Source organism: Electrona antarctica, assembly GCF_951216825.1.
Source record: "Electrona antarctica genome assembly, chromosome: 6".
Taxonomy (NCBI): domain Eukaryota; kingdom Metazoa; phylum Chordata; class Actinopteri; order Myctophiformes; family Myctophidae; genus Electrona; species Electrona antarctica.
Window position 1 is genome coordinate 59,088,716 of NC_136811.1, and position 12,500 is coordinate 59,101,215.

At 45.0% G+C, this 12,500-nt stretch overlaps 1 protein-coding gene across 1 annotated transcript in view; it reads right to left on the reverse strand.

The window, feature by feature from the left end:
- LOC306924611 (protein 4.1-like) overlaps nt 1–12,500 on the reverse strand; it is a 110,225-nt gene that overhangs the window by 50,975 nt on the left and 46,750 nt on the right. The window contains exons 2-7 of the mRNA XM_079503184.1: nt 10,685–10,827; nt 9,768–10,052; nt 6,651–6,803; nt 4,238–4,351; nt 2,819–2,893; nt 2,162–2,350 (exon numbers count right to left, since the gene is read on the reverse strand). Of these exons, the coding sequence (XP_079359310.1) occupies nt 2,162–2,350; nt 2,819–2,893; nt 4,238–4,351; nt 6,651–6,803; nt 9,768–10,052; nt 10,685–10,819 (951 nt within the window). The 5' untranslated portion in view covers nt 10,820–10,827. The remainder of the gene's footprint in view (nt 1–2,161; nt 2,351–2,818; nt 2,894–4,237; nt 4,352–6,650; nt 6,804–9,767; nt 10,053–10,684; nt 10,828–12,500) is intronic.

The window sequence follows — 12,500 nt, forward strand, 5'->3', positions numbered from 1 at the left end:
CCTTGAGCAAGGCATTGAACCACTACCATGAAATGTTCTATGAGCAGGGCCTGGCTGTAAACAAGTATCTGATGCTTAGTCCAGTTACCCTGGGTAAATATAGTAACTTTGCTTTGCTTTGCTTATACATCACATACAGAACAATAGAACAACACATGGTGATACATCACATACAGAACAATAGAACAACACATGGTGATACATCACATACAGAACAATAGAACAACACATGGTGATACATCACATACAGAACAATAGAACAACACATGGTGATACATCACATACATAGGAATAGTCATCTAGGATCATAAGGTACCAGTAAGTAGAATATCTATTATTCATATGTGGGTTTTCCTGACTTCCAGCCTGATTCGCTGTGTTCCCTGGATTTATTTTGTCACTTCTGTCCCAGTCACAGTCTGGCCAGCAGGTGGGGCTGCCAGCGTCACTCTGTCCATGCTGTTTGAGACTCGAGAGTAAAAAGAAAACGATTAAGTAGTCCGACGGTTGTGTGGGGTGAGTTTAGTGAACGATAAGGGGACGTTGCAGGACAACAGCAGTAGCTGTGTGGGGTGAGTTTAGTGAACGATAAGGGGACGTCGCAGGACAACACCGTAGCTGTGTGGGGTGAGTTTAGTGAATGATAAGGGAACGTCGCAGGACAACAGCAGTAGCTGTGTGTGTGGGGTGAGTTTAGTGAATGATAAGGGGACGTCGCAGGACAACAGCAGTAGCTGTGTGGGGTGAGTTTAGTGAACGATAAGGGGACGTCGCAGGACAACAGCAGTAGCTGTGTGTGTGGGGTGAGTTTAGTGAACGATAAGGGGACGTCGCAGGACAACAGCAGTAGCTGTGTGGGGTGAGTTTAGTGAACGATAAGGGGACGTCGCAGGACAACAGCAGTAGCTGTGTGGGGTGAGTTTAGTGAATGATAAGGGGACGTCGCAGGACAACAGCAGTAGCTGTGTGGGGTGAGTTTAGTGAACGATAAGGGGACGTCGCAGGACAACACCGTAGCTGTGTGGGGTGAGTTTAGTGAATGATAAGGGAACGTCGCAGGACAACAGCAGTAGCTATGTGTGTGGGGTGAGTTTAGTGAATGATAAGGGGACGTCGCAGGACAACAGCAGTAGCTGTGTGGGGTGAGTTTAGTGAACGATAAGGGGACGTCGCAGGACAACAGCAGTAGCTGTGTGGGGTGAGTTTAGTGAACGATAAGGGGACGTCGCAGGACAACAGCAGTAGCTGTGTGGGGTGAGTTTAGTGAATGATAAGGGGACGTCGCAGGACAACAGCAGTAGCTGTGTGGGGTGAGTTTAGTGAACGATAAGGGGACGTCGCAGGACAACAGCAGTAGCTATGTGGGGTGAGTTTAGTGAACGATAAGGGGACGTCGCAGGACAACAGCAGTAGCTGTGTGTGTGGGGTGAGTTTAGTGAACGATAAGGGGACGTCGCAGGACAACAGCAGTAGCTGTGTGTGTGGGGTGAGTTTAGTGAACGATAAGGGGACGTCGCAGGACAACAGCAGTAGCTGTGTGTGTGGGGTGAGTTTAGTGAACGATAAGGGGACGTCGCAGGACAACAGCAGTAGCTGTGTGGGGTGAGTTTAGTGAACGATAAGGGGACGTCGCAGGACAACAGCAGTAGCTGTGTGGGGTGAGTTTAGTGAACGATAAGGGGACGTCGCAGGACAACAGCAGTAGCTGTGTGGGGTGAGTTTAGTGAACGATAAGGGGACGTCGCAGGACAACACCGTAGCTGTGTGGGGTGAGTTTAGTGAACAATAAGGGGACGTCGCAGGACAACAGCAGTAGCTGTGTGGGGTGAGTTTAGTGAATGATAAGGGAACGTCGCAGGACAACAGCAGTAGCTGTGTGTGTGGGGTGAGTTTAGTGAACGATAAGGGGACGTCGCAGGACAACACCGTAGCTGTGTGGGGTGAGTTTACACCCCACACCCGTTTACAAGTCCCGCCTTTCCAGACTACGTAGCGAAGTGAGAAAACAAATCCACGGAACGCAGCGAATCAGACTGGAACCCAGATTGTTATGATGGACAGCTGGGACAGCCAATCAGGAGGATGAAACCCAGGCTAGGTTTTCAGACTACACCGGAGTGAGTCTGCAGTTCTGATTGCAATCGTTCAACTCCTTCCTCACCTCCTTCCTCACCTCCTTCTTCCCCTCCTTCTTCCCCTCCTTCTTCACCTCCTTCTTGGCCTCCTTCTTCACCTCCTTCTTGGACTCCTTCTTGGACTCCTTCTTGGACTCCTCCTCCCTCGTCACCTCCTGCGTCTCCTGAGGTTTCGCCTTCTCCTTTGCTCCGCCCCTCTCTGCAGGCCCCTCCCCCTTATGACAGACAGAATAAATACTTGATGAGAATAATAGTTTTCAGCCAATCAGGATGGAATATGAGAAAACAGATCAGCCAATGAGGATGGATATAGGTGCCTGGTTCTGCTTTGGCATCCAGGGAGTGTGCACGTGCATTTTTTTACTTTGCGTGCGTGCGTGCGTGCGTGCGTGCGTGCGTGCGTGCGTGCGTGCGTGCGTGCGTGCGTGCGTGCGTGCGCAGGCCTCCTCAGGGTTTCTACTTTCGCTGAGCAAGCAGGAGAGAAATGAAATATTCATGAGGAGGAAGAGAAGGACTGGAATGATGTGTGTGTGTGTGTGTGTGTGTGTGTGTGTGTGTGTGTGTGTGTGTGTGTGTGTGCGTGCGTGCGTGCGTGCGTGCGTGCGTGCGTGCGTGCGTGCGTGCGTGCGTGCGTGCGTGCGTGCGTGCGTGCGTGCGTGTGCGTGCGTGTGCGTGCGTGTCACCTTGCTTTGGAGAGCAGCAGCTTCTAGTTTCACTCCAGGTTCTTCAGGAGCAGCGACGGGAGCGACGATCACCTCCTAATATGGTCATAGAGTTTAGCTGATCACCACCTAATATGGTCATAGAATTTAGCTGATCACCTCCTAATATGGTCAGAGTTTAGCTGATCACCTCCTAATATGGTCATAGAGTTTAGATGATCACCTCCTAATATGGTCATAGAGTTTAGCTGATCACCACCTAATATGGTCATAGAGTTTAGCTGATCACCTCCTAATATGGTCATAGAGTTTAGCTGATCACCACCTAATATGGTCATAGAGTTTAGCTGATCACCTCCTAATATGGTCATAGAGTTTAGCTGATCACCACCTAATATGGTCATAGAGTTTAGCTGATCACCACCTAATATGGTCATAGAGTTTAGCTGATCACCTCCTAATATGGTCATAGAGTTTAGCTGATCACCTCCTAATATGGTCATAGAGTTTAGATGATCACCTCCTAATATGGTCATAGAGTTTAGATGATCACCTCCTAATATGGTCATAGAGTTTAGATGATCACCTCCTAATATGGTCATAGAGTTTAGATGATCGCCTCCTAATATGGTCATAGAGTTTAGATGATCACCTCCTAATATGGTCATAGAGTTTAGCTGATCACCTCCTAATATGGTCATAGAGTTTAGATGATCGCCTCCTAATATGGTCATAAACCTAATTAGTGTGGTTGCCCAAAGGGCAACTAGACTATAGTTATTGTCACACTTTTGTATTGTTCTTCTTCCGGAGTAACCTACCTAACTTCCGCTATGATTGGCTGAGCTTTGCATAACGTTTGTAGCAGCTAATTGACATAAATTCCCTTGCAGGGCAGAAGACCAAACTATTCAATGGTTTATAAAGACATAAATTCCCTTGCAGGGCAGAAGAGCAAACTATTCAAACGATATAGAAATGTTCAAATTAGGGAGGGGTCTATGTTAGTGGGAGGGGCCTATGCTAGTGGGAGGGGCCTATGTAAGCGACTGCGGCAACCACATTTTGCAATTTTTCAAAATTGCGACTTTTCTAGTTATAATAATTATTATAATAACCTAATTATAATAATTATTATAATAACCTAATTATAATAATTATTATAATAACCTAATTATAATAATAACCTAACCTAGGTTTATATATAAATCTAACCCTAAAGCTCTATAATACTAACCTAACCTAGGTTTATATATAAATCTAACCCTAAAGCTCTATAATACTAACCTAACCTAGGTTTATATATAAATCTAACCCTAAAGCTCTATAATACTAACCTAACCTAGGTTTATATATAAATCTAACCCTAAAGCTCTATAATAATAACCTAACCTAGGTTTATATATAAATCTAACCCTAAAGCTCCTCCACCTCCTTTACCTCCTCCTCTTTCTTTGCCTTCTTCCTGCTCTTGTCCTTTTTCGTCTTCTTCTCCTCCTCCTGCTTATTCTTCTCCTCCTCCTGTTTATTCTTCTCCTCCTCCTGTTTGTTCTTCTCCTCCTCCTGTTTGTTCTTCTCCTCCTTCACGCTCTCCGCCTCTTTCTTCTGCTCCTTCTCCTTTAATGTAGCAAAACATTTAATACATTTAATATCCTTCACTCTGTACAGTGTAGAGTCTACACTGTAGACCTACTAGCACTGAGAGTAGTTTAATATCCTTCACTCTGTACAGTGTAGAGTCTACACTGTAGACCTACTAGCACTGAGAGTAGTTTAATATCCTTCATTCTGTGAGTGTAGAGTCTACACTGTAGACCTACTAGCACTGAGAGTAGTTTAATATCCTTCATTCTGTGAGTGTAGAGTCTACACTGTAGACCTACTAGCACTGAGAGTAGTTTAATATCCTTCATTCTGTGAGTGTAGAGTCTACACTGTAGACCTACTAGCACTGAGAGTAGTTTAATATCCTTCACTCTGTGAGTGTAGAGTCTACACTGTAGACCTACTAGCACTGAGAGTAGTTTAATATCCTTCATTCTGTGAGTGTAGAGTCTACACTGCAGACCTACTAGCACTGAGAGTAGTTTAATATCCTTCACTCTGTGAGTGTAGAGTCTACACTGTAGACCTACTAGCACTGAGAGTAGTTTAATATCCTTCACTCTGTGAGTGTAGAGTCTACACTGCAGACCTACTGGCACTGAGAGTAGTTTAATATCCTTCACTACGTGAGTGTAGACACACTAGAGATAGGACACACCCACTAGAGATAGGACGCACCCACTAGAGATAGGACACACCCACTAGAGATAGGACACACCCACTAGAGATAGGACACACCCAATAGAGATATGAAACACCCACTAGAGATATGACACACCCACTAGAGATAGGACACACCCACTCGAGATAGGACACACCCACTAGAGATAGGACACACCCACTAGATATATGACACACCCACTAGAGATATGACACACCCACTACAGATAGGACACACCCACTAGAGATAGGACACACCCACTAGAGATAGGACACACCCACTACCACTAGAGACTGACCCTAACTGACTCTGTGTATCATTTTAACGGATTCTTTGTGTATCATTTTAACTGACTCTTTGTGTATCATTTTAACTGACTCTGTGTATCATTTTAACGGATTCTTTGTGTATCATTTTAACTGACTCTTTGTGTATCATTTTAACTGACTCTGTGTATCATTTTAACTGACTCTTTGTGTATCATTTTAACTGACTCTTTGTGTATCATTTTAACTGACTCTGTGTATCATTTTAACTGACTCTTTGTGTATCATTTTAACTGACTCTTTGTGTATCATTTTAACTGACTCTTTTTAACTGACTCTTTGTGTATCATTTTAACTGACACTGTGTATCATTTTAACGGATTCTTTGTGTATCATTTTAACTGACTCTTTGTGTATCATTTTAACTGACTGTGTATCATTTTAACTGACTCTTTGTGTATCATTTTAACTGACTCTTTGTGTATCATTTTAACTGACTCTTTGTGTATCATTTTAACTGACTCTTTGTGTATCATTCTAACTGACTCTGTGTATCATTTTAACTGACTCTTTGTGTATCATTTTAACTGACTCTTTGTGTATCATTTTAACTGACTGTGTATCATTTTAACTGACTCTGTGTATCATTTTAACTGACTCTGTGTATCATTTTAACTGACTCTTTGTGTATCATTTTAACTGACTCTTTGTGTATCATTTTAACTGACTCTTTGTGTATCATTTTAACTGACTCTTTGTGTATCATTTTAACTGACTGTGTATCATTTTAACTGACTCTTTGTGTATCATTTTAACTGACTCTTTGTGTATCATTTTAACTGACTCTGTGTATCATTTTAACTGACTCTTTGTGTATCATTTTAACTGACTCTTTGTGTATCATTTTAACTGACTCTTTTTAACTGACTCTTTGTGTATCATTTTAACTGACTCTTTTTAACTGACTCTTTGTGTATCATTTTAACTGACTCTTTTTAACTTACTCTTTGTGTATCATTTTAACTGACTCTTTGCATTTCATTTTAAAATGATGGTGAAAGTGAAACACAAAAAAACAAAACAAACGAACCCTCACCTCCTCTCTCTTCTTCTCCTTCTCCTCCTCTCTCTTCTTCTGTCGCTCCTCCTCTCTCTTCTTCTCCTCGTCTCTCCTCCTGTTCTTCTCCTCGTCTTTCTTCTTGGTTTTCTCCTCCTTGTCTCTCCTCTTGGCCTCCTTCTTGTCTGGCTTCCCCTCCCCTTTCTCCTCCCCCTCCTCTTCCTCCTCCTCCTCCTCCTCCTGGCCTGCGCCTCCCTCCTTCACCTCCTCCTCTGTCTTCTTCTCCTCCTCCTCTTTCTTCTTCTCCTCCGCTTTCTTCTTTTCTTTCTTTTTCTTCTTGCCGCTCTTCTTCTCCACCTTCACCTCCTCCTGCTCCTTGCTGGCCTCCTCTTCTGTCTTCTCCTCGCTCCCTTTCACCTAGGACAGGAGAGGGTTAATTATTATAATGTATTCACCTAGGACAGGAGAGGGTTAATTATTATAATGTATTCACCTAGGACAGGAGAGGGTTAATTATTATAATGTATTCACCTAGGACAGGAGAGGGTTAATTATTATAATGTATTCACCTAGGACAGGAGAGGGTTAATTATTATAATTTATTCACCTAGGACAGGAGAGGGTAGATTATTATAATGTATTCACCTAGGACAGGAGAGGGTAGATTATTATAATGTATTCACCTAGGACAGGAGAGGGTTAATTATTATAATGTATTCACCTAGGACAGGAGAGGGTTAATTAGTATAATTTATTCACCTAGGACAGGAGAGGGTTAATTATTATAATGTATTCACCTAGGACAGGGGAGGGTTAATTAGTATAATTTATTCACCTAGGACAGGAGAGGGTTAATTAGTATAATTTATTCACCTAGGATAGGAGAGGGTTAATTATTATAATGTATTCACCTAGGACAAGAGAGGGTTAATTATTATAATTTATTCACCTAGGACAGGAGATGGTTAATTAGTATAATTTATTCACCTAGGATAGGAGAGGGTAATTAGTATAATTTATTCACCTAGGATAGGAGAGGGTTAATTATTATAATTTATTCACCTAGCATAGGAGAGGGTTAATTATTATAATTGATTTACCTAGGACAAGAGAGGGTTAATTATTATAATGTATTCACCTAGGATAGGAGAGGGTTAATTATTATAATTTATTCACCTAGGATAGGAGAGGGTTAATTATTATAATTTATTCACCTAGGATAGGAGAGGGTTAATTATTATAATTTATTCACATAGGACAGGAGATGGTTAATTATTATAATTTATTCACCTAGGACAAGAGAGGGTTAATTATTATAATTTATTCACCTAGGATAGGAGAGGGTTAATTATTATAATTTATTCACCTAGGATAGGAGAGGGTTAATTATTATAATTTATTCACCTAGGATAGGAGAGTGCTAATTATTATAATTTATTCACCTAGGACAGGAGATGGTTAATTATTATAATTTATTCACCTAGGACAGGAGAGGGTTAATTATTATAATTTATTCACCTAGGACAGGAGAGGGTTAATTATTATAATTTATTCACCTAGGACAGGAGAGGGTTAATTATTATAATTTATTCACCTAGGACAGGAGATGGTTAATTAGTATAATTTATTCACCTAGGATAGGAGAGGGTAATTAGTATAATTTATTCACCTAGGATAGGAGAGGGTTAATTATTATACTTTATTCACCTACGATAGGAGAGGGAAATTAGTATAATTTATTCACCTAGGATAGGAGAGGGTTAATTAGTATAATTTATTCACCTAGGACAGGAGAGGGTTAATTAGTATAATTTATTCACCTAGGATAGGAGAGGGTTAATTAGTATAATTTATTCACCTAGGACAGGAGAGGGTTAATTAGTATAATTTATTCACCTAGGACAGGATAGGGTTAATTAGTATAATGTATTCACCTAGGACAGGAGAGGGTTAATTAGTATAATTTATTCACCTAGGATAGGAGAGGGTTAATTAGTATAATTTATTCACCTAGGACAGGAGAGGGTAATTATTATAATTTATTCACATGGGAGAGGGTTAATTATTATAATGTATTCACCTAGGATAGGAGAGGGTTAATTATTATAATGTATTTACCTAGGATAGGAGAGAGTAATTATTATAATTTATTCACCTAGGATAGGAGAGTAATTATTATAATTTATTCACCTAGGACAAGAGAGGGTTAATTATTATAATTTATTCACCTAGGATAGGAGAGTAATTATTATAATTTATTCACCTAGGATAGGAGAGAGTAATTATTATAATTTATTCACCTAGGATAGGAGAGTAATTATTATAATTTATTCACCTAGGATAGGAGAGTCATTATTATAATGTATTCACCTAGGATAGGAGAGTAATTATTATAATTTATTCACCTAGGATAGTAAAACCTATTTTTGGGGAAAGAAACCGTCGTTCTACAGAAGTATAAATTAAGGTACATCGGATGAACCAGACAACAAGTTACCTACAACCTACATATTGTAAAACATTAACCCTAACCCTAACCCTAACCCTACAACCTAACATATTGTAAAACATTAAAATATTGTTAGGGTAGGCAAGTCTGGACTGGAGGGGCACGAAGTTCAATCTGGGTGGGCATTTACCCCAATGCCCCCTCTGGGTGGGCATTTCCCCCAATGTCCCCTCTGGGTGGGCATTCCCCCCCAATGCCCCCTCTGGGTGGGCATTCCCCCCAATGCCCCCATTGCCCCCAATGGCCCCTCTGGGTGGGCATTCCCCCAATGCCCCCTCTGGGTGGGCATTGCCCCCAATGCCCCTCTGGGTGGGCATTCCCCCCAATGCCCCCCAATGGCCCCTGCCCCCCCCCCCTCATTCATCATGGCAATTCCCCCTCTGGGTGGGCATTCCCCCCAATGGCCCCCCAATGCCCCCTCTGGGTGGGCATTCCCCCCAATGCCCCCCCAATGGCCCCTGCCCCCCCCCCATTCATCATGGCAATGCCCCCTCTGGGTGGGCATTCCCCCCAATGGCCCCCCAATGGCCCCTGCCCCCCCCCCCCCCCATTCATCATGGCAATGCCCCCTCTGGGTGGGCATTGCCCCCAATGGCCCCCCAATGGCCCCTGCCCCCTGCCCCCCCCCCCCCCCACCCCCCATTCATCATGGCAATGCCCCCTCTGGGTGGGCATTCCCCCCAATGGCCCCCAATGGCCCCTGCCCCCCCCCCACCCCCCCATTCATCATGGCAATGCCCCCTCTGGGTGCCCCCCCCCCCCCCCTGTATAGCCACCACTGGATGGTCGTTCGGTGCTGAAGAGGTTAAACCAGATTATGGCGACAACATGGTTAATAATCTGAACAACTAATTATCCCGGCGTTCGTTCACCTCCTTCTCGTCGACGTCGTCGACCTCGACCTCCTCCTGCTCCTTGTCCTCCTCCTCCACGGTCTTCTCCTCGCCAGCGGAGGAGGCGGGGCCTGTAGCTCCTCCCCCGCGGAGCAACTCTGACTCCTCCCCGTCCGAGGAGCAGGTGGAGCGGCGCTTCAGGAAGTTGGAGAAGAGCCGCGAGAGGCCCTTTCCCGCCGAGCTGCGCGCGCGCGGCTTCAGCTGGAGCCCCGCCTCCTCGTCAGGGAGCGTGTCCTCCTGGCCCTGGGGGGGCTCGCCGGTTGTCTGGGGGGGGGTATGGAGAAATATTATTTATATCATCAGATTATCATGATATGTTTTCATGTTGGTCTTTAGGGTTCTTTTTCAAATTACTTAAAGGAAAACATTAACTATGTTAACCCATGTAGGCCTGACCTCGAAATTAAAAAAAAATCTTTTCTGAAATAAACATTTTCATGATTTTTCCAAAATAGCTGACCTACAAGCTCGTAGCGCGCCACTCGGTGGCGCGCTATGAGCTTGTAGATCTGCTATTTTTCAAAAGCTAAATTATAACATAATGTTTAAAACACCAAAAGGGGTTCCCGCCCAAAATGGGTTAATGACGTTTAGAAGATTTAGAACACTTTCCTGGGGGTTTTAGATATTTTAGATTTTAGCAGTGAGCCCAGTGTCTCTGATGTCATCGACACACTGGGCTCACTTCATCCCTGGACTACAATTCCCATAATGCTTTGGTGCACTGCTCCTCCTTGTGGATAGGGGGAGGGGCTGCCTTACTGAGACAACATGTAGTCCAGGAAGGAAGTGAGACCAGTGTCTGTGACATCATGGACACTGTATCAAAAAGAGTCATTATGTACGATATCTCTGAAAAGGCATATCGTGGAGACGCCGACATCGGCCACACCTACCGCGGTCGCCGCTGTCGCCTCGGAGGGTTTCTGTTTGTCGTGTGTGGCGTTAGGCCCAGCCCCTGCAGCGCTAGGCTCCGCCCCTGCGGCGTTCTGATTGGCCTCGGTGTCGCCCTCGCTCACCTCTGTGGTCATGGTGTCGGCTGTGGGGGGGGGGGGGGGGGGGGGGGGGAGGAGGTCATTACATTGTGTACGACGTGGGTAACCAGAGGGCCACTATAGTTCCACACTCACTCCAGAGGGCCACTATAGTTCCACACTCACTCCAGAGGGCCACTATAGTTCCACACTCACTCCAGAGGGCCACTATAGTTCCACACTCACTCCAGAGGGCCACTATAGTTCCACACTCACTCCAGAGGGCCACTATAGTTCCACACTCTCTCCAGAGGGCCACTATAGTTCCACACTCACTCCAGAGGGCCACTATAGTTCCACACTCACTCCACAGGGCCACTATAGTTCCACACTCACTCCAGAGGGCCACTATAGTTCCACACTCACTCCAGAGGGCCACTATAGTTCCACACTCACTCCACAGGGCCACTATAGTTCCACACTCACTCCAGAGGGCCACTATAGTTCCAAACTCACTCCAGAGGGCCACTATAGTTCCACACTCACTCCACAGGGCCACTATAGTTCCACACTCACTCCAGAGGGCCACTATAGTTCCACACTCACTCCAGAGGGCCACTATAGTTCCACACTCACTCCAGAGGACCACTATAGTTCCACACTCACTCCAGAGGACCACTATAGTTCCACACTCACTCCAGAGGACCACTATAGTTCCACACTCACTCCAGAGGACCACTATAGTTCCACACTCACTCCAGAGGGCCACTATAGTTCCACACTCACTCCAGAGGGCCACTATAGTTCCACACTCACTCCAGAGGGCCACTATAGTTCCACACTCACTCCAGAGGGCCACTATAGTTCCACACTCACTCCAGAGGGCCACTATAGTTCCACACTCTCTCCAGAGGGCCACTATAGTTCCACACTCACTCCAGAGGGCCACTATAGTTCCACACTCACTCCACAGGGCCACTATAGTTCCACACTCACTCCAGAGGGCCACTATAGTTCCACACTCACTCCAGAGGGCCACTATAGTTCCACACTCACTCCACAGGGCCACTATAGTTCCACACTCACTCCAGAGGGCCACTATAGTTCCAAACTCACTCCAGAGGGCCACTATAGTTCCACACTCACTCCACAGGGCCACTATAGTTCCACACTCACTCCAGAGGGCCACTATAGTTCCACACTCACTCCAGAGGGCCACTATAGTTCCACACTCACTCCAGAGGACCACTATAGTTCCACACTCACTCCAGAGGACCACTATAGTTCCACACTCACTCCAGAGGACCACTATAGTTCCACACTCACTCCAGAGGACCACTATAGTTCCACACTCACTCCAGAGGGCCACTATAGTTCCATACTCACTCCAGAGGGCCACTATAGTTCCACTCTCACTCCAGAGGACCACTATAGTTCCACACTCACTCCATTAGGGCCACTATAGTTCCACACTCACTCCAGAGGGCCACTATAGTTCCACACTCACTCCAGAGGACCACTATAGTTCCACACTCACTCCAGAGGGCCACTATAGTTCCACACTCACTCCATTAGGGCCACTATAGTTCCACACTCACTCCAGAGGGCCACTATAGTTCCACACTCACTCCATTAGGGCCACTATAGTTCCACACTCACTCCAAAGGGCCACTATAGTTCCACACTCACTCCAGAGGGCCACTAAAGTTCCACACTCACTCCAGAGGGCCACTATAGT